This window comes from Chrysemys picta, chromosome 8 (assembly GCF_011386835.1).
Source record: "Chrysemys picta bellii isolate R12L10 chromosome 8, ASM1138683v2, whole genome shotgun sequence".
NCBI lineage: Eukaryota > Metazoa > Chordata > Testudines > Emydidae > Chrysemys > Chrysemys picta.
Window position 1 is genome coordinate 98433672 of NC_088798.1, and position 22748 is coordinate 98456419.

Sequence of the window (22748 nt, forward strand, 5' to 3'; positions counted from 1 at the left end):
GTGTGAAACTAGACAAAGTCCTTTGATAAGTTTGCCAGCACTGGCCTCATGTACGGAAGCAGCTCTACTGCCCAGCATCAGTCAGTGCCCTGAAGTTACTGGCGATATCAGTCTTTGTATTTTCTGTTTCCTTAACTATACAGAGCATAAAATATTCACAAGCTGATTCTGTTGCATTTCCCACCCATATATAACAATTAACCAGTAGTTTTAATTAGCTATAAATATACTGTAACAAGTGAAAGTTACTGAACTTCCATGAGCTTTGGGGAATTTCAAATGGGATCCTTATTGTTTCTTCACTCTAATTCCATTTACCATGGTTATAGCCTCTCTTGGCCATTATTATGACACCTTTATTATCAGCGGAGTTGGTGGCCTTTGGACTTTTTCCAATATTGCTTGCCATTCATTAGGAGAGAATTCCACAACAGTGGAGATAATGATCTTCATTGTACAGATTCTAGTCCCGGCCTTAGGTTAGCTGCCTACCTGGGTTAACTTTCAATCCATTCATGATGCTGCTGTCATAAATAAAGGTAAGTACAATGTTGTCTAATCTGGGATCATATGCTGCGTTTACAGGATGACAGACTCACTGATCTAATAGGTCTTTACCCGATCCTATGATTCTAAAGGGGTCCCAAACAAATGTTATGTTCACAGTGTTCAACTAAAACAGGAACATCCAAACATGGCAGCGGTTCGTCTCTCAGCGGGGCTGTGGGATATCCCACCGCCTCGCTCTAGTTCACTGTCAGTCCTGGTCCTGCGGTAGTGGGGGACTGTCGGTGTGCTAAGCCTAACTCTTCCATGATTCTCCAGTCAGAGCAGGGATACCAGGGGCAGGTGTTTTTATTTTAAATGACCATTTTAGACAAGTGTCCAGAATAAGGTTGCTGAATAGAACAGCAAGAAATATGCTCTGTAAACATCTCAGCTGTCACTGCTGGATTCAACACATGGCAATGTCAGAGCAGCGTTCCCCAGTGGTTGTTGGCAGTGTGAAGCATGATCTGCAGTAACCAATGGGGAAGGCCATGAAGCACACTGAACGTTGGGATTTCGAGTACCCATAGGCTATGTCTACACTTAGGACGGCATGTAGACTACATACACTGCATGGCTGTCTAGCATGGGTATAAATAGCAGTGTAGCTGGTGAGGCACTGCTTAGGTGAGTAAAGTAAAGACATCCTAAGGTTCTGGCGTACGTACCCTACCTGGCTCTCTACACACCCAAGCCATGCCTTCATAGCAGTGTAGCATCCTGCCACCTCCCCCTGCCAGAGACTTTCCCCGATGGGTGTAGCTACACTCTGCAATATGGACACAGCCTGCAGCTATGCACACCCTACATGCCGCAACCACCAGTGTAGACAAAGCCATAGTCACACAAGCCATATCTGGGTCTCTCCAATTCTCTGTATGTTTGTTCTCATCTTGATTAGATTCCTAGAACAGTAGGATCCAACAGCCTTGGTAGCAATTCTGAATCAATTCATTAAACATTAGTGAAATATTATTTGTTTTGTTCTGTCTAGAAATCTGATTAGGTGGTTATATTTATAGAGGATGGGATTTTCAAAAATGCTCCCTGTTGGCCTAAACTCTGCTCCCATTGAAATCAAGGGGAGTTTTACCAGCAACTTCAATGGGAGCAGAGTTAGGTCATTCATAGATGGTAGGAGCTGAATCTCTTGGAATCAAGTAAGAGAGAATTTTGAAACACAAAGCCTTATTTGAATTAGACTCTAAAGAGTATTTTTTAAAGCAGACACCTGATGTCCCTTTAGCACCATTTTCTTTGTGTTCTAAATTGATTTTTTTTTTCTCCTGACCATTCCAGGAATGTTTCTGTGACTACTAACTTTCAGGCGAGTACCAGCTTCCAGTAGCTAAACCCTGGTATAGAGTAGTCTGTCTGAAACAGTCTCATCACCTCTTTACTTTCTAATCTGTGGCACATTTGAGAAGAGCCACTATAAAAAATAAATCATTTCCCCATTTTCTCTTAGCTGTACTGATCATTTAAGCGGCAACCCCGTTAAGTGAGGTTTTGTAGGAGTAAGAGTGCTACACAAACGTGCACATTCAGCTTTGCTTTTCTAGTCTTTATTTTGAGGCTAGATAGAAATTCCTAACTAGTTAGCTTGGGACCTGATCCAAAGCCCATTGCAATCAGAGGGAGTCTTGCATTTTCTTTTAGCTGCTCCCTTCTCTCCTAATGCTGCTAAGATAAATGATCACGCCACCAACTGTGTTTATAGCCACTCCTTGGCTTCCCAGAATGGCTGTTCTCCAGGTGACTCCTCATTCCATAAGTCTGCATCTCTCTCTGTGGCACTCCACCAACCTCAGCCAAGGATCTCCTGATGGAACATACATGGGGGAATTTTGCATGTAGCTCTTCAGGGTTCTCAGTGGCGTGTATTCCCCTGGGATGGCTACTAAACCAGTATCCGAAGCAGCAGTCAGTGGTGTTATGAGTGCCAGGGCAACACCAGCAGCCTCTGATACAGCAGGTTGCTTTCCCCCCCGCCCACACATGAAGATGGAGTGCTTCCTTTAACAAAACCGCCTCGTTCTGCATTTCTCCCACTGAATCTTTTCTCCTCAAAAAAAAAAAAAAAAAGGAGCTGCCGTCTGTGCTCTGGAAACATTCTCTCACCCTACCTGCACTTCTCCAGTAGCCCCCATATCTTCTGCTGACCATCTAGGCTCTAGTAGTCTGCTCATCAGCTCATCCAAAATTGTTTTGGGACAGAAGTGCCCAAAGCCAGGAAGCGGCTGCTTTGTGATTTTTCTCACTGTATCTACAACAAATGCTTTTCTGTCTCCCCAGTTTTGTAACTCAAATGGGGAGGAGGAATCTAGGTCAACGCCCTTGGCACGTGACTTGATATGAGACAGGAAATACAGTTACTCCCACACTGAAGAAAAGCTCACCGCGATTAGGAGCTTTCCACCTTCACTCAAACCACAAGAAGTCATATAAGAAGTCACAGGTCAAAGCCAGCACTGCAAGCAGCCCTTTCATACAGGACAGATTTGCTCCAGCAGCTCTTGTGCGCTTGTTAATAGAACTCATTGGGACACAAAGGGTGTTATTATGCATTCTGTGTCAGAGAAGCAAGTAGAGGATAAAAATGTGTTTCCTTACTAATGGGCAGAAGAAACGGAAGAATTGATAGGTGGGTCCAGAACAGTGAAGAGAGAATTGAAAACACAAAACTGGCTATTTTTAAGAGTCCTTAACAACACTAATGTGGTCATGGCTGTTATCACCAAATATTGTACACTAAGAAGAGCATCTTCTCTTCAGTGATACGTCAGCCGCACAGAATGCTGTCAATCCCATGGAAGCTCTTCTGTTCAGCCTTAACATAGGCTTCCTTTAGAGTGCACTGCTTTACTAGCGTGAAGATAAAATCTATTTTATTTTTACAAGTTTCTAAAATGCGCCCAGCACTGCACAGAAACATAAAAAGGCATGGTCCCTTCTGCAAAAGGTTTTAGTCTCATTTTCTTTGTGATGCAGTGAGGTGACAAGCAATAGGAAGGGAAGTTGTGAAGAATGGCCAGAGTTACGGTAATAAGATCACAGAGTGCCTCAGTGGGGTATGGGCATATTTTGTTCTATTCATTTAAAAAAATAATAATAATAATGGGCCAAACTTACTGCTGGTGTAAATCACTGGGAGAAGCTAAAGAATGTTGTTCAGCAGTTTAGACCCAACGCTAATGTGAGTAGAACTATCAGTATGTAAAACAATTCCAGTGATAACACGGGGGAAGAGGGGAAGACAAGGAGTCAATTGAAATATTGCCCTATGGTGTTGGCAACCCAAATAAAAGAGGGAGTCTGAAGAAAATAATAATCTACTGTGTTATTTGGTAACACAGGCAACATATGAATTTATCTTGACCATATTCTCGAACGTCTACACACTGAAAGAAAGAAGATACCTCTTAGGGTTGTTTAACCAGCCAGTTGCCATTTTGAAGAATCAGTTTTGGCACACCTGGGAAGCAACAAGAAGGGATTTGCTGATTCGCCGTTACTGATTTAAGGTTGGGACTAGTATTGTATTGTCAATCAAGTAACAGTGCATTACTTTCCTCTTCGGATCTCATTATACCCAGCTTTGCCAACCCCAAGCATTCAAGAGTCATGCCTTAAAAACAAAAAAAACCCACACACACCATTCCTGATATTTTAAAAGTAATACAGTTGGGGTTCTTTTTGTTTGCCTTATGCTGTTTGATGGGTAGATCTCCAAATATATAAGGTTCATGATTTCAAGCTTCTCCCTGCAACCCTGAGGGCTATTTTTGTCTGCTGAGATTCTCTCATACCATAATTCTATGAGCTGGGACTTTAAAAACCACCATTGTGAGACTTGCAATAAAGTCTGGGGCGTTGACAACACTGTTTACCTTCTGTGCATGTATTGGATTTATTTAAAGAGATCAGTTACTATTTTAAAACTTTACCATTTTTACTATTTTAATACTTTGCTCTTCAGTCTTCAGGCTCTTCAGCCCGTGAACACACTCAGTTATACTCAGGGCCCCTGGAATTCTGCGGCACTTCAGGGCCAGTTTCTGCGGCAAGGGTAAGAGAATTCTGCAGCGAATGTTAGTCAACTCTGCAGCAGTGAGAACGTGTAGCTGTCTGCCACTCTGTACCCACCGACTCCAGTGTTAGCTGCAGAATTCCAGGAGCCCTGAGCTTTTCACACTTCCATGGCCATGGAATCGCTCACTGGCTATGGAATTTATTTAATCCTCTCACTACACTTCAGAGTACAGTGTGGGCTAAATGTTGCTTTAAAGTCAATGCCCGGTATGTCATTGGACATTGTTCTATTATGGAACATAACAGAACAGAGACAGACGTGAAGAAATTGCAACAAATGGACGATGTGTTTTTTCCATTGAGGTATTGGAAAAAGTTAAGTCTGGGACCAGCCCAGTAGTGCTGGTATCTTTACTCCTGATCTTCAAGAACATTAGCTGGAGTGTGAGCATTCAACGCTATCCAGCGACTTATACCCATAAGTCAAGCCTGTGTCAGCAGGGCAGCTGGCATCAGACACTCATTGACAAGCAACAGTGAATGGAGTGCCCTGGATTTAAAATGCCAGCCTTATTTTGCTCAGATGGAGTTTAGTCCAAAGGAGGAGGGTTATAGCTGTGTTCTAACCAGCTCCTTCAGTGCAGCTGAATTTGTAACGTGGATGTGATCGTAGACTAGAGTTACATAACGTGGTTTGACCATACCCGCAAATATCAGGGAAGCAGTGTTAGCACCTTGCTAACAATTAACATGTTTGAGCACAGTAAAAGCTAGAGTGTGGACAGGGCCTCAGTGGTCTCCAAACTCTTAATCACTTTTCTTAAATTATATGTAAGTCTTATGCACCATCTTTGCTGCCTGTTGTGGAATAATCAAAGTGCTTATGATATTGGATTCCAGGACTTTGAAAAATCAGGAAAATATATTCCAGAAAATAGTAGATTTGTGGAACGTGAAAAACAGGCCCTAGATAGTTGAGCAAATGTTTATTTTAAAAACATTGGCTATGGTTTCACTCAAGGGGACCAGAACATGTAGTTGGAAAAGTAGGTGTTCAGATAAATAAACTGTTTGGCCATCTCACCTGCATTGATTTCCATTCCATGTGCCTAGTGCTTAGCCTCAGAATGGAAAACAATTCAACCATCACCTCTCTGCTTTTTGGTTACGATCAAGTGTTTTGTTAATCTAACTGGGGGTCGTATTCTCCTGTGACCGGAGTTTATGATCTACCACACTGGGGCATTTCCTTCTCTAACTACTTGACGATGATTTATCTAGAGACACAAAGTGGGTGAGGTAATGTCTTTTATTGGACCAACTTCTGCAGGCAAGAGAGGCAAACTTTAGAGCTTACAGAGAGCTCTTCCTCCAGTCTGGGAAAGGCACTCAGAGTGTCACAGCTAATTATCTGTCAGTGGCATCCTCAGAACTGCTCATCCTCTCTCATTTTTAGTAACTCCTTCATGACAGTTGAGGAAGATATAGCCTCTCTATAGAATTTGCTACCTATGTTAGCGATATCCCTCCCTATCAGTTTACTCATGCCTTTAGGCACATCCCTCCAAGAGGAGCTTCAGGAAGAAGAAATTCCACCTCCAAGTTTCCTGCTGCACAAGAGGAGCACCAGGCTTCTACAGTCTTTCAGGCCCCTCCCTGCTGCAAGGCCAGGCCATGATGGTGACTCTCTGCTGCACAGGGACCCAAAGCAGGAGGCTCCTTATAGCTTCCTTCTCTCCCCTGGCACTTTCAGAGATCATCAAGGCACAATCTGGCCCTACATGCCCAGAACTGTCTATACACAATATATATTACTGCATGTGGAGAGAGATTCTGATTTGGTGAATTCTGAAAAATGGTGTTGCAGCCCGTAACTTCCAGTGTATGTTGAAATACTTGTCCTAAGTCGTTACCAGTATGTTCCCTTTCCACGAGGGTTCGCGCTATATCTTTTTGTCTGTCCATCTGTGTTGAGTTGGCATTTATACAGATCAAAGAAGCAGTGTTTCATTCCTGCAACGATTCAGCTGGCCCATTGGCGGCTACCTTGTGGAAGATCCCTAAGCCTGCACAGGCTGATTTGTGGAATAAATCACTGGTTTTGGTATGTGCTTGCATTTGGGAATATGGCTGGCAAAGGAAAGCCCCCACTGTGCTGCCTGAGCACTTCTCTCACTGAAGGGGAGACAAAGTATAACAGTTGTTGTTCAGGACTCTGTGTCTCTTCCTTTGTATTTAAAAATATGGTATTTCATAGTAGAGTTTGCTGTCTCCAACTGTCAACAAGGTTCTTCAAAATGAATATCAGAGACTAGATCATCTCTGGCAACTGTGAAGACAGATAGCTCTAAACCAGACAGAAAATGAAGCAGTGGTTTCTCCCTATGCTTTTGTTACACCACGCAGGCCTGTGTTCGCCACGACTCGCTAAACTGTAGCTTAACCATGACTGTACATACATCTCTAAAACTCTAAGGAAAGGTTGGTTTTACCAGCAACCTTTTGCTGAAGTTATCAACCGTAGCTTTGAAAAAAAACCCACACACCTTTAATTCCTAATGTGTGGATTATTGATGGGCAAGTGGCCAATCAGGTGCCACAGAAAGCTGTCTGGTTCTGTACAAGGCCCCTCGTTGCATCATCTGTGATGAATGAAATGACAAAAAGGGAGATGTACATATCAGACTGGGCAGGTCATGTTGGGAGGTTTAAGTTTGCTACTGCCCCTGAGCTAATAGACCTGTTTTTTTTAGTATAAGCAGAAGAGGGCTCATGCTTTTAGTTCCAAAGGTGCTTGGTTCAGTCCTCATGGGCAACAACAACTCCAGATGTTGTGACGCTTCATGAATTTTACTTATGCCCTATGACTGTCCCTTTCAATTGTTGTAGTCATAATACTGAACAGCCTCCTGTCCTGAGAGAAGAAACTAATATTATTTCCCCTCTTGCATCTTAGGGAAAAAAGAAAAGACGAGCAAGAGAAAAGCAGCAAGACTCCAATTCAGGTAAACTAATTGGTACTGGATTCAGCATGTTACTCAGTAGCTTATCACTGGGTGTTGTATTTTGCCATCCAGGTTTTAGCTCATTTGATCAGCTTTCTAAAGCTAAAAAAATGGCATTTTAAAATCACAGTAAATTTCTTCTATAACTATCTTGTTCCTAAAAACACATGGGTGGCGTTTATGAAAACTGAGCAAGCGGGATTCCAGACCTGAAGAGCTCTTTGTAGCTCAAAAGTTTGTCTCTTTCACCAATGAAAGTTGGTCCAATAAGAGATATTACCTCACCCGCCTTGTCTCGAATATCTTTGTACTGACACAGCTACAATACTGCAGTCAAACTAGATTGTGGCTAATAAATCATTTTTAATAGAAGTCACCCCTACAATTTGTTCTGCCACAGAGATATTCAGGGGAAATGCTCCAGTAGGTTCTGAATGGCAGGAGGCACCAATGTCCTTTAGGCAGAAGTGATGCCTTTATCCGTTAGATGCATCAATATTGCATATCTAAGAGCTATGAAACCTCTTTAAAGGCCACCCCAGGGACCACATCACAAATCTTTTTGTAGTAGAAGTGGCCTAAAAGTCAAACAAAATTGCACTGAAAACCATGGGGTACTTTAATGTGGTTGCTAACAACAGAGAGCTCTTTATTGGAGGTGGACCTAGTGCAGATTTCACTGTGTAGATAGATGTGTGTGCACACCCACACAATCCAAAGTTATTCACATCCTAAATTTGGAAGCATTTCTAACTTATCTGTACTAATGGACCTTTGTTATATCACATCCAGAGAAAATGTCCAGGCATATGCTTTGTGTCTCTCATGAAGCTAAACTGCACATTTCTTATAGTAAGTTAATGTTTCATCTCACTTCTTGCCTAGATTGATAACAAATGTAAGATTTCATGTAATATAAGTGGTGTAAAAATAAATAATTTCACCCACCACTGGAATGCAACCCTCTTTGGGCTGGAAGGCAGCTGCTGATTAACGGCACAGAGCAGGAAAAGTTGGCAATTATGAAAGTGAACGAGTAACATTGACACAAAGGTACTGCTCAGATTTCATTTACACTAGTGCAAAAAGTTCAAATGAAAATAGGGCACTACCCCAATCAGCCCCTATTGTCACACAGCAACACTACACAGGACTTTAGGGCAGTACATGCAGAAGAGTGGCTTGTCCATTAGAACTAGAGAGAGAATTTAGGGAAGCAGAATGGAATTGCCCCATATGGGTCTCATTGGTGCTATTTGTTTCCAATCTGCTTCTGCAGTATTTTCCTCTTCTGTTTTAATATATATGAGGACTCAGTTCTTTGGGCGGCCATTTAACCAGGGAGCAGGTAAGATTTCAATACAGGAGGCAATGGGTGGCTGTCTGATTTGGCAGCATTTCAAATCTAAGAAGTTTGACGTTCCATAAGAAGCAATTAATTTCCAGGTAAATTCCTAGCTTTCCTGTAACTGAGTGTCGACTGCCTGGACTTGGCTTTGTGGAGAAGTGGTTGAGCTAGGAGAGCACCAGAGGTGGGAGGGACCAAAGTCTCCAACATCTGTAACATGAGGCCATTTCCCAAATATCTCCCCCCTCCCCCGCACTGGGTGTAATCTCTGAGGCTAGGTCTACACTACCCACCTGAATCGGCGGGTAGAAATCGACCTCTCGGGGATCATTTATCGCGTCCCGTCGGGACGCGACAATCGATCCCCGAATCGACGCTCTTACTCCACCAGCGGAGGTGGGAGTAAGCGCCGGCGACAGGAAGCCGCAGAGGTCGATTTTGCCGCCGTCCCTACAGCGGGGTAAGTCGGCTGCGATACGTCGAATTCAGCTACGCTATTCACGTAGCTGAATTTGCGTATCTTAAATCTACACCCCCCCCCCCCCCCCCCCGTAGTGTAGATGTAGCCTGATACTTGCCTAACAATCCCTTTTTTACAGGAAAGTGGGGTCTGAATAGTTCCGTTGCTGAAGAATTGGATTTTAGTCTGTTAGTTTTGTCTTAAGTGGCTGAAATGATGTTGCATCTTTTCTTCTTCCTCCTGCTCCTCCTCCTCCTCCTCCTCTTTGTGCCTCTGTCTTGCCCATTCTCCGCCACGCATGCTTCTGTGTTCAGATCCCGCCTCTCCTAAGAAATGCAGAGCTCGCTTTGGCCTCAACCAACAAACGGACTGGTGCGGCCCATGCAGGTGTGTATCAGAGAAACTCTACTCTGCTTTTAGTGCCTTTTCCTGAGCGCATTGTTTTCCCCCCTGTATGTGGTTTTATTTTTCATGCATGTTTCTATAGTGCCCTTGGCTCCTAACACACAAAACAAACTACTGGCATTGCTAAAATTTGTTCCTTCCAAACTGGGAAGGTTTTCCCCGGGTATCATTGTTGTGGGCTGGTATTGCTGAAGGTTCCCCCCCAATTCTTTCAATTTCTAAGAGAAGGGAGTTAAAGGGACGTATGTTGTCAAGGTTGCTAGACCCAAAATTCGACACGTATTTCTTAGAGCAGGTTGGTGAAGTGCATGTAATAGTTTACGTGTTTTATTAAGATTCATATTTCACTGTTCCTGGGAGGCTGATCTACAGGGTCAGAGGTTCCTACAATGGTGCACATGTGGAATGGAGGAACACAAATGCTTATTCCCCATCTTCCTATTTCCAAAGAGGGACCTGATGTGGAGCCTTTTCCCCGCCTATATGGCCACCACTTTGAGGGCCCATACAACGTACCCAAAGTGCTGCCTTTCCCTATTTACATTTGGGACTAAAAATGTACATTACTGTAGTACGCTGCCATTAGAACAGTTAGTGCCCCACGCAATGAGATGTTCTGAGGACTCCACCAACTCAGGCTTCCAAGGAACGAATGAGGGACTAGAATGAAATACCTTGACAAGTGAACAGAATGAGTAATACCTGGGTCAGAGTGTCATTAAGCAGTCCCAGGCATGAGAGGCCCATGACCTACTTCTGGACAACCATCTATGGAGTAAATGCAGCCTGAGCAGAGTAGAGGTGTGTACAGTTCTCAGTACAATCTGCTGAGTCACAGGGCATTATAGTTCCATCTTTTGGCTTCTGTCTAGCAAAACCTGAAAGTTATTTGCATTGCATTAAAAAGCAAATAACCTGAATCTCTAAAGGAATATGCAGCTATGAGGGGCCTAGATGTTGGCTGATCACAGCCTGTGATGCTGGTACATTCTTGGCTGGAAATGGGGGCTTCCAGACTGGAGCTTCAAAAAACACTCTCTTCTGATTGATCCAGGGTGTCAGATACTGGTTATCCTTCAGAGACCGCTCTATTTAACGGGCAGTGTCCTGATGCAAGTTGTGTAGTTAGATTGGTCCAATTTCCAGCATATCACTGGTCATAAAGAGTCTTAGTTAACCCCTTGTATTCTCCTCCTACACAAAATTGCTCCCAGTCTGTATTTGATCTTTCCCCGGGGGAATTCTTTGTATAGCCCTGAAAATTCCTCATTTCCCTTTTTAATACAACACACCCTCATGATGCCACCACAATCACCACCTTTCTGACCTTGGACGACTGGGGTGCCCTTGGCAGCGCTGAATGCTGCACCTAAAATTGGTCAAAGAGCCTCTTGTGTGATGTAGGCCTTTCCTAGCAGCAGTGCCAGTCAGGGAATTGACAGACCACGACAAAGTGTTGAATCCGGGTCTCCCATGCAGCCCTGAAGAGCACAATTCCTAGGTGTGTGGGCAGTGTTCGTATTTTTACTCCCAAGTTTATTTGAGATCTCTTAATTAGGATGCAGTGCTAACACTTTGCTTTGCCTGATGTTGCTTACCAACTAACACGCATTGCTGGAGTGCTCCTAAGACCTTAGCATGCTTTCTTGTTTTTTACCCTGACATCTCACATACTGTATAGTAGCAGCTGTTCTGCAATTCCAGGTACTAATACACAACAGCCAACTTGGGGGCTTCAGAAGTGTATGCTTTCTCATCATTGACATCTGCCTCTGACAGAAACCTCCAGAGAATATCCTTTCCAAAATGGGAGAGAATTAACTGATTAAAATGCTTTGTCCCCTCAGAAGTTGTATCTTCATCTGGGAAAGCTTGGTTCTATTAGACTTCTTTTCCAGTCCCAACATTTAGAGGAAAGATAGTGGAATCTATGTAATTGGTGAACTAGTCTAAGCAATCCATTGAAGTCTCCACAGCTTGGGTCATGAGGTGTATTTTTATTGTGTCCATTTATCTTTTAAGTTGCATAGCCTACATGTAAATTTTAGGCCTCAAGGGTTAATGTATCTAATCAGGCATGGCAGGTCTCCTTATGGTTTATAATTTTACTGTTTAAAGAGGGAGTTATTCAATTCATTAACCTTTCCCCTCCCCCACACAGATTTTTTGATTGAGTATAAAATACGGTAGTCAGTTTTCTTCCTGCACCTACCTCACACACAGCAGCAAGTGCCTGAGGTGGCATGGGGAAATGACTTCACCCTGGGCTTGTCTACAGTGGAAAATTCTATCCCATTAGAAGCCAGGTGAACATTCAGTTTACACAAGGACTGTCATGTTTAATACCATACCTGCTGGTTCACCCTAAAGTGAACCACAGCACTGACACTTTGAATATAGAAATCCTAGAGACCAGGTGAACTGGGAGCAATGTGATAACTTTAGTCCAGGCCTTCTTGCTGTAACACTGAGAATACTGTCTTAACTCCTCCTGCGTACTTACAGATAACTAAACGTAGGCTAAATCTTAGCATTTCCGAATAGATTGAACAATGGAGTAACCTGTCAATGACTCACTGCCAAGTAAGTTTACAGAGAAGAGGATTATTAGTACATGCACTGTTGAAGCATCCCTCCTCATAGTCTGTGAATGAATGGGGCCCCTGGAGCTACTCTTCTGCAGTGATGTATGGGGTGGACTGTAATGACCCAAGTACCCTTCTCTTCTGCCTGGATTTGCTTTTCAAAGTGGTTAGAGTTTGTCCTACAAAGGGATCTGGTCCATAAGACTGGGGTCATGTGAGAATAGAGGTAGTGGAATATTTTAGTGAATATTTGCTGTGAATTTACCCATTTTCCTTATTTGAGAATGGATTTTTCGCAACATCTGACCAGCTCTGTTTAATCACAGTCCATTGAGAAAAGGTGTAGAACGGATTGTTTTGAATCAAGGGTTTGGTTAAGGGTTCAGTCCAACACTTCCCCCTATTCTACCTCCATTACACTCCTCACCAGTATCGGAGCTTCTTATAGGGACAATTCATGGTCAGCTTTCCTCACCCAGAAGGTACATTGGTTGAAGTGTGAGCAATGGAGTTGTCATGGCAGCTGCTGTCTTTTCCTGAGCTAATTAAACCAACAACTGCAAGTGGCCTGTACACCAGTATAAACAGGCGTTCTACCCTCCAGAGACTCACAGGCCAGACAATTCTATGTATTCGTGACTCTGCTGACTTTCTGCCTTCCCCAGGGACAATGCTGGCCCTAGATTAATTAGCATCCCAGACTTGAAAGGATTTGGCACCTTCTGACCACTTTCCTCCTCTGGCCAACCCACCCAGTCCACTCCCCTGCAGTTTTTCCTCCTCCAAAAGATGGTCCCTGTTCCTCTACTCATGGCTGAGCAGGAGCACGTTTCAGTCTTAGATATGCCCCAGAGTGCTCTGTGGTTGTGCTTTAATGCAGGCACTGCACAGCCAGTGCAAAGAATTTGGGATTCAGATACACTGTGGAGGCCTAGGCAGGATCGAGGGTCCCCTTCAGGAGGAACCAGGGTGGGCAGATGTAGGAAGCAGTTCAGAATAGCACTGGGGATAGATCTGTTCTTCCATGAGGAGCCATGGGTGGCCATCTGCTATGCCTGAGGCTGTCTCTGTCTTCTACCTGATCCCCTCTTGTGGATCAGGTAAAAGAACCAGAGTGGGTGGCACTGCAGCTAGAATGGAGGGACATGAGCGCCCTACCCCTAATTTGAGTCCAACTTTTGAAAATGTTGGCCTCTTTTCGATCCTCTGGGGAAACTGCCATCCTTTCACCTGGCTAATCCTGAAGGGGAAGGGCAGAACGCTGTAGTTATCCTTCCTTGTTTCCCCAATGACTACATTGTTCCCAAATCATTCTTCCTTGTGCCTTTGTTTCCACTTCAAACTATAGCCGTAGAAGAGTTCAGGTTGGTGCACCCCTCCTCCTCTACTGAACAGGGATGTTACCAACGTGCTCTCGTTGTTGGGTTCTCAGAACGAACTATTGGTAGGTTGTCAAGCTACCATAAAAATGATCGCGTATTTACTAACAAATGTTGACACATGTTACAGGTCTTACCAGCTGATTGTTTAAAATACATGTATAGAGAGAAATCTTTTTGTCCTGCACTTCAAGTGTAGCCATCTCTGGGGTAACCCACAGCCCACATTACTCAACAACTTGGAAAAGAGAAGGAGTCTATGGCCTACTGAAATAGCCATGGGGAAGGAGATAGGCAATTAACCTCAGCGACAAAATCCAACTGGGGTAACACCCCTATTCTTGGGAGAAGACCATGAGTGATCTGAAAGCGTTACATCCGATCTGAAAGAACCACCAGTAGCAGCAGTGATCTCAGAACCATGACTGGGCACTGGCTCACTCTGGATTCAGTAGGTGACACTTTTCCCTTTGAATTACCAGCACCATTTCACTTCCCACAACACTTGGGCTTTCCCTATATCCTAGCCAAGTACCTGCTTAGCTTATGTGGTCCAGCTAGATCTTGGCTTAGTGTGGTCTGAGTGCCAGAACATTGCATGGTCGGCTGTCCAAACACCCTCATTAGTCATTCCCTTCCTACTGCTCTGTAAAACCAGTATTTTGAAGTACTTACAGGACTGGAAAGGATGAGATTAAGGGAGCTGTAGAAGAGGACTCACCACTGGCACACCTCCTTGTGGCTGGTTGTGGCATAGCGTGCTCTCTGTGTCCCCTGCCAACAGCTGGTCAGGCTCTGTGGTGACATGCTTCTTCTGGTGACTCAACCCATCCAGCCAGGTCACTTTAAAGTGTCTCCTCTTCCAGGGAAACCAAAAATCCAACAAACAATTGTCCAGCATACTCAAGCCAACTCTTTGACCCAAGTCCCAGCTTGCTAGTCCTTCCACTCCTGGTTTGCAGGGTCTTTGCATAACCTTTGTTGCCAACCAGGGAACCCAGACCCTCCAGCCCAGAGACCTTGTTACAAGCAGGCAAGGTCTGTCCATTCAGGCCCCCTACTTCCGCCTTGAGCTTCTTCCTGGCTGAGCCAGTACATCAGCCCCTTCCTAGGCTCACCACACACCGACATTGCCCCCCAAGCTACCAGAGGTCTCAGGCTTTACCCTTCCTGCAGGGCCTGGCTTGCAGCATTCCCCTGGAATTCTCCAAATCCCCAACCAAAAGTTCAAACTTAAACCACTGCTGTCATTGAAGTGGAGTTCTTCACAAGCCTTCTGCAGTACTCTGCTCCTCAGCTGAACACCAGCACCATCTCCCCAGAGCTTTGGCCCCAGTTTGAGACCCACCACCAGAACTATCTCCCCTCTTACTGCTTTTCACAGTTCTCTCTCCCGACATCTATGAGCCCATTTTCAGACAGCAGGGTCATCTCCAGCTGAACCCTCTTAAGCCTTTTAAGGAAACTTGACTCACTTCCAGGTGGATCTGCTAATTTACCTACTTGGCACCTCTCTAGTGCCAGCAGGTGCATTAATTGAGCATTCAGACTCCTGCTAACCCTCTCGGTACCAGTGTGGGCTTTACACCCTATCACAGGGGCCCTCACTTAAGGACCTGCTGTCTGGGCCAGATAACGGCAGCCCTTTCTGTGCCCCCGGTTCATTGTCAAGTTACCAAGGCTGAGCGCCTCTAACTGAAGGGGTCTGCCCTTGCTGCTGCTTTGTAATTGTCTCCCCTCGCAGTGACCCACTTCTATAGTGGGTGTGACTCTTTCCCAGCCCTAGGCAGTGCCAGCTTTCTCATACAAATGCAGCATTGCCCATCTTCCCAGAAGTGACCTTGGGCCACGTAGGCACAAAATAAGTGCTCTTGGGCTAGACATGGAGGACAGAGTTGAGAATCAGCCCTTTTCTCCAAGTAAATACATAAGATAGCCCTTCCATCACAGTCATCGTACACACCCCTTTGTTAGAAGTGAGGGAGGGCTCCCATGCTGACGTTTGAACTTTACATAGCAATTCATGCCGACCATAAGCCTTTGCACAAATTCCACAAACCTAGGCTTTGTTTTGGGTATCCTTTGTAGGAAGTTAGCAAGGGTGCAAACGCCAGAGATAGGCAAGGAAAGGCAAAATCTGCACCTGCTCAGTTCACCCCAATATCAAGCAGAGGTAAATTCAAGCAGTGCCACTCGCAGCATTCCCTGATTCTACAGGGGGTTTCAGCCTTCGCAGCCATACTTGTTGCTGGGGTCTGACGTCTGAATTGGAACTAGTCCAAAGTATAGACCAGGCCCTAGACTGGGGTCAAATTCAGATCTGATGTAAGTGGGTGCACCTATTGAATCGCCAGGGATGGGCAAGCACAAGCCCGCCTACATTTAAAGTAAGTGGGTGCAACTGCACGTTGCATCATGGGGTTTCAACCCATTTACATGAGGCCTGAATTTGGCCCTGCTCCCATTAGGTCAGCAATACAGCACACAACTCAAATGGTGAGCAAAAAGCACCTTCTGAAAGTGGAACAACTTTGCTATTAGAAGGGCTGTGCCTAAGGAAGGGAGTAACCATGAAGGAGAGTTAAATTTTAGTAGCTTTAAATATTTAGCACTTGTTTTCTTGACCCTCATATACTCCACTTGACTTGTGTTTTGAGCTCTGAATAGTCACACTAGAGGTGTTGAGAATAATGGTATCAGCTGAAGCTTTATTTTTTGGCTCATTCTGGATTAGTCTAATTGTCCATTCTTATTAGATATCAAAATGGTTAAACTCGTTAAGGTTACTGATCTGTATAAAAGATCCATAGAACAACTATCTTCTTGTCACTGAAAAAAAGATGGTCTTCATTTGCTAGGGCCTTTGGTTCTTTATCCACCAGCCTAAAGTAAGGCTGAATGCTGTTATGCTGCCACCTAGTGACAAGATTTGGAAACTGAATGTAATCAAAGACAACACAGGCCCAGTTCAATTCTTGAGTTATGCCGATTTGTATTGACGTTTTGACGTTACTCTGCATTTACACCAGTGCAGCTGAGACCCGAATTTGGTCCTCCACTTCTGTTCTGCACACTGTCTGTCAGCCAAAGGCTAGCTCCAAATACTTTTGGACAGGCCAGTTACAGTTATCTAACAAAGAGTAGCAGAGAGCAATAGTTACAGGCCCAGAAGAGAGAGGCTGTTGGCTCAGCATTGAAATAAATTGGATTTTTATTTTTTATTTTGTAATTCGATGTTCTGTCTTTAGCACTCATTTCTGCTGTGTGCCCTCTGTTTACAGTGAATACTGTAATGTTTTCATTTTAAATATATGACACTGTAAATTCACCCTTTATTTACAGATAACTCTCTTCACTGTTCTTAGGAGGAAAAAGAAGTGCATTCGGTACTTACAAGGAGAAGGACCCTGTTCCAGCCCAGTTTCTTCCGATGGAAGTGCTATAGACTCCCCTCCCTCTCCTCTGGATACACTCCAATGCATATCCTCTGCTTTTACTTCAGACAAGCTTGCTACACCTGCTGATTTCGCACACAAAGAACAACGCAATCCTTTCCCCACCTCTATTCATGTCAAAAGCGCTCCATGCTCCTCTGGACTGACCACTCACTGCTCATCCACGCCACATGTGTCAGTAGCATCCAGCGACTCCTCAAAGTACAGTGTGCCATCAACAGGAACATAGGACCACATTGTACAAGTCAACACTTACTAATGCATGGGGCACTTTGCTTTTACCAAGTGGTTTTGCTGCCCATTGAAATGGACTGGAGGCTCATCCAAATTACCCATCATGCTGTAAAACTGTGTTTTCAAAGTCAAGGGACAGCTGTGTCCTGAGCCCCCAACTGATTCAAAGATGCTGGAATAGTCAACGTTTTTATCTAGAGCAAAGACAGAAAAATGGTGTCTCCCTCCATAAAAAGGGTGAAATGAGGACTCGCCAAAATTAAAAATGCCAATCAGTAAACAAATCTTTCATCCCCACCCTGCGCTTCCTTTTACTGCATCATCTGCTCAAGTAGATGAAAGTGAAAGCTAACTCCCGGGCTTGTTGCATTAGATGGTAGAGGCTATAAATCTTAAGCATTGGTTTCTGTTTCTTGCATCCCAAACAGCTTTGAATCATAGTCAGTCACAGATCTCTGGCAGCTATTTCACCATGGAGTTAGGAAAGCCCGTCTCTGTCTGAGAGCTAAATGTTGGGAAGCTAGATTTCACTCTGACTGGCTTATAAGAAAAAAGTGAAATATAGGCAAATATTATTAAACTTCTTGTTCGAGGACAAGAAATTATTGGTTACAGGTAACAGGTCTTTGCAGACATGTCAAGTTCTCTTAGCATACACAATGGCAGACAAACAGTGAGAGCACTCAAGGCAGAAAAGGAAGCTTGGACTGGCTGCTTGAAGATCTATCTAGCCAATGTTTCATTGTTATAGAGCTAAAATACAATAGTAACATGTCAGTCAGGTGCAGAGTCCTCCTTGCTGCTCAAGTTCTTCACAGTAAACACTGGAGAATCAGACCCCTTCAATAGAGGACCTTGCAAGGCTCAAAGTAGACCCCATTTGCCATTAAGGCCTTGATCCTACAAGTTCTGGCACAATAGCTGCAGCAGGGTCCATGAGATTATTAAGAATCAGCCCAAGTGTAAATAGAGGCTATATGTAAGGTCAAAGCATGGCTTGCTGCACAGAGCTGATGTAACTCTCAAGCCCCTGTGCACTCGTTGCCTTACTCTTACAAACCCAGAGTAGGGTTAACAGGGGATGTTCATCACATTAATGAGGTGCTTACCTCCACTCTTCCCTTTTCAGCCTTTCTCCCCTTGGAGGCAGGGATTTTGAAGCAGAACACAGTCCCTGCTGCAGGGTTTTGCTCCCCATCCCCTTTAACCTCAGGTGTCACTCTGCAGTGCAAGATCAAGCTCTCAGTGTGGTTATAAGTGAAATGAGCTGGTATACAGCTTCGACTAGCTAGTTACACTATAGATTTTACAATGCAAATGATTTCCTCTCTGCTCCCTTTCCCATCTAGTGGCTGTCAAACATTAATACAGTCTCTCTCTCGCTCAAGTGTCTAGGGATTTCTGATATTTTATTTATATTTTGAGCCTGGTAAACAAAAAACCTTTAGGGGCCAGATTCTGATCTCAGCTCCACTGATGTAAATCCAGAGTTATTCCACAAAAGTAACTGGCATGACTCCAGATTTACACCATTGTAATTAAGATCAGAATCCAGACCCTTGTGGGTTTTTTCCTGCTTTATAAAAAACCTATTCTAGAGCAGTGATTCTCAAACTTTCGTACTGGTGACCCCTTTCACATCGCAAGCCTCGGAGTGTGATCCCCCTTATAAATTAAAAACTTTTAAAATATATTTAACACCATTATAAATACTGGAGGCAAAGTGGGGTTTTGGGTGGAGGCTGACAGCTCATGACTCCCCCCCCAATAATAACCTCATAGGCCCCAGAGGGCTCCCAACCCCCAGTTTGAGAACCCCTGTTATAGAGTGAAGAGAAAGTACCATAAAACATGGGGGGGGGAGGGGGAGGAGGGAAGAGAAGAGGAGGAGAGACTTTTTTTTAATTATACACGATAGGATTTAGAATACTGAATACAAACTTAAACTAGTAGTATATAGGCTTGCAAGAAATTTAAAAGGACCTTTAATAGACAAACTATTTTTGTATTTTTTTCTTAAGGCAACAAAAACTTTTTTTACATATGTTTATTCCAACTCATTAATAGGTTTCTATATCAGAGACTGAAGATCAGAAAGCTGCTTATAGTGTAGAGCTCTATAGTGATTGGTTCCCTCCACCCCATTTAGTTCCTGTTGCTTCAAGCTGCTGTAGATTTTGGGGGGGGAGGGGAGGGGACCATGCAAATTCTTTACAAGAAAATCTAACATGGTTGCTTTATTAATCTCCATTCTCTGTACAACTGTAACCTCCATTAGTACTAATGGAAGTTACTCTAAAAGAGCTTATTTAACCCTCAGACCACTGGCATTGTCTAAACTGCCACACATATATACATAAAAGCATATGCTGACAGTCACCACAGCATTAATGGTGTAGCACTGGTTCAATATTTGAACTAGTAGCATTTGAATGATTTCCAACCAATGTGGAAGACAGCATGGCCAAGTGGTTAAAGCTGAGGTAGGTGTCTATTTGCAGCTTAACCACTGACTGTGACCTTACGCAAGTCTCTTCACCACTCTGTGCCTCAGTTTCCCTATTTGTAAAATGAGAATGCTAATATTTTTTCCAAGCACCTTGAGATTCTCAGATGTAAGGTGCTGTGGACGTGACAAGTAGTAGTAATAATATTAAAACCACAATATATGGTTCAGCTATAGCATGGGTTAGTGGTTGGATAGGTTAGTAAAAAAAAATTGGGTGTGACAAGTGAAACTTGCATCTACTATAGTTGTGCAAAACAAATGTAACCTACTCCCTCAGCAGACACGAGAGGCGAGTACAAATGGACAAACAGAGGTGGCTAGCTAACAGCCCAGGATGCTATTGGGGAAAGTCCTGCTGTATGTAACTAGCACCCTTTGACCAAGGGCCAAACTCAATGCTGGAGTAAACAGACATCACTACCATTGACTTCAGCATTCAGTGGAAGTTGCACCCACTTAGTCTAATGCTAATTGGGACCCCAGAAGTGCATGGCAGCATCTGGCATAGTACAGGGAGGCACCCCTTCCCAATTTAGGGCATGATATCAGTCTACTCTTAGTTGATTTCCATTTCCCACTGTTGCAGGATCTGCTTGGTGGCACTCTGGCTAACACCCCCTATTCCTCCTACAGCTTTTCCTCTTCCCCCCAAAGTAGGCAAGTGATGTTTGCATAGTTCTGGAAGCAGGATTAGATCCCTCTGCAACTTACACCCATGTTCTGACTGATGTACACTATCACTAAACGTAGCCCTTAACCTCTAGCCTTCTTCTGACTTTAAAGCAAGGCAAATTATATTTTGCATAGATGTGCACATTCAGCTTTTGACCCTATCCTCTGCTCTCAGACAGCAGGGTGGAGGGCTGTAACTCCAACTTACACACACCAGTGTAACAGAGCAGACTTTGTTTATTATTCAAAACATGCAAGGAGACCTTGAAGCTGCCCATTCCAAGGAAAAATATTGAGTAAACGTTATCACCTTTTACAATATGCCACAGGAAGCCAAAACACAGATCCTAAGTTTTTTAAATACCAAAAAAAAAAACAAAAAAAAGTCTTTAGCTATGCTATAGGAAGTTTTACTTTTTTAAAAAAAGAAAACCTTGCCTGTAAATTTTTACTGCAGCAAGATTTAGTTCTCATATGACAATTTCAATTTTTTTTAAATTACCCATTTGATTTCCTGTTTGAATGTAGAAGTCACAGAAATACCACTTCATTAAGTCAAGTAAAACCACTGTATGTATGTAGCACGGATAAGTGTTTTGCAGCTGTACTTTCATTTGTCCAATAACTATCCACCATATACTGTAATTTTTTTTTTTACTTCACTGAGTTTGTATTTTTTGGCTTTTATGTTCAAAATATGTTTATAAATAAAGAAGTGTGCCAGCCTGGCCCTTCAAAAAGGGCCACTGGAGGTTATAATCCTATAAAATCATATGATATGATCTCATTTCTTACTATTTTAAAGATTCCTGTGTTTCCTCCCCACCTGTAGGCAGCAGGGCTTTTTAGACTATTGCGTGTAGCTAACTGAGTATATGAATGACAAAGAAATCTGCTGCTTCAGTTACTAGCATTCTCCATATCACCAATCCTCTTTTCCATGCACAAGGGCCTAGTTCAGTCACCCTTTGCACTGGCTCAGCTAACAGCTGTATCTGTTACTGAACATGTCAAGGGGAAAAAGCCAAACAGAAAAGAACATGAGCACAGCTCAGAGGGGACAGAAGCAGCCTCATTTCTTTTTAAGCATTTTGAAATGAATGTAGTGCTGATAAAAGATGCCCATTTATTCACATCACTGACAGAAGCCTGGGCTACCGCCTCCTGTATTCTACTCAACACATGCTATGTCCCAATAACCTAGAACTACCACCTTTATATGTGAGGGGAGCTCCTGCTCCACCTCCTTACACAGCTGACTGATCTGAGCAGTCCAGTATGTCACTGTAGTCCTATATCCTCCCCCCTGCAACAGTCAAAAACCTAGATGCTTTAAAGAAAGGCGTAAGAATTCTGCAATAGGCAGCTATAAAATATGCACTATCCCTACCCGCTCCCCTGGATCTCATCCTGCTCTCTAGTAGACTGGCTTTAGCTCTCAAACATGAGCCTTAGTCTTTCTTCCAAAGCTTTCCCCCTTCATTAGTTAGGACAACCCTGGCTATTCTTGATATCCATAGAAACCGCCAATCCCTTTTTGACTCTGGTTAAGTTCACCCTACCTTATCTGCTGAAAGTAAGACAACTAATATTTCACAGGCTCCTACTGCCCTCGGCTGGTTTTGAACTGGCACTGCAGAAGCTGAAGCCTGTAGTCCTGTAATAACTCCTGAGCCAATCAGTTCCCCAGAGACACATTTCTAATGCACACTTATAAAGGAAGATGTGTAAAGGCTAAAGGATGAGCTGTTGGATTTAAATCAGGTTAAAACTGGAAGAGTTGAGATATTAGATTACAGTATCTGATTAGCAACAGCTGATTAGCTGAAAGTTTGGGGGGCCAGAGGAACCACTAATCCAAAACTACCTTGACTTGTGCTGGGGGTGGGATGGGCAGGGTTCTTTTCTCCAGCTCACCCAAACAGGAACACAGTAGGATACAGAGCAAGTGCTTTTTGGGCAGTAGATTAGGGCCCCGGCTAAAGCCTGAAGAGTTGCTCCCCTAAACAGAGGCATAATCAGCTATTTTGATGGAGCAGCCCCACCCCCACACTTCTAGTTTTCAGAATTAGCGTAAGGAGTACCAGGGAGCATACTTCCTACCTTAGTCCCTTT

General features: G+C 43.7%; 1 protein-coding gene across 26 annotated transcripts in view; it reads left to right on the top strand.

The window, feature by feature from the left end:
• The window catches only part of TCF7 (transcription factor 7), a 118494-nt gene extending 97092 nt beyond the window's left edge, over positions 1–21402 (top strand). For 2 of the 26 annotated variants that reach the window (XM_065555017.1, XM_065555021.1), the window contains 4 exons: positions 4529–4618; positions 7538–7586; positions 13733–13828; positions 17106–20907. In XM_065555017.1, coding sequence (XP_065411089.1) covers positions 4529–4618; positions 7538–7586; positions 13733–13828; positions 17106–17128 — 258 coding nt within the window. In that variant the 3' untranslated portion in view covers positions 17129–20907. Of the gene's footprint in view, positions 1–4528; positions 4619–7537; positions 7587–9708; positions 9782–13732; positions 13829–17105 lie in introns of all 26 variants that reach the window. The other 24 variants (XM_065555016.1, XM_065555018.1, XM_008166378.4 and 21 more) reach the window with 18 other exon arrangements.
• Positions 21403–22748: the final 1346 nt, after the last annotated feature.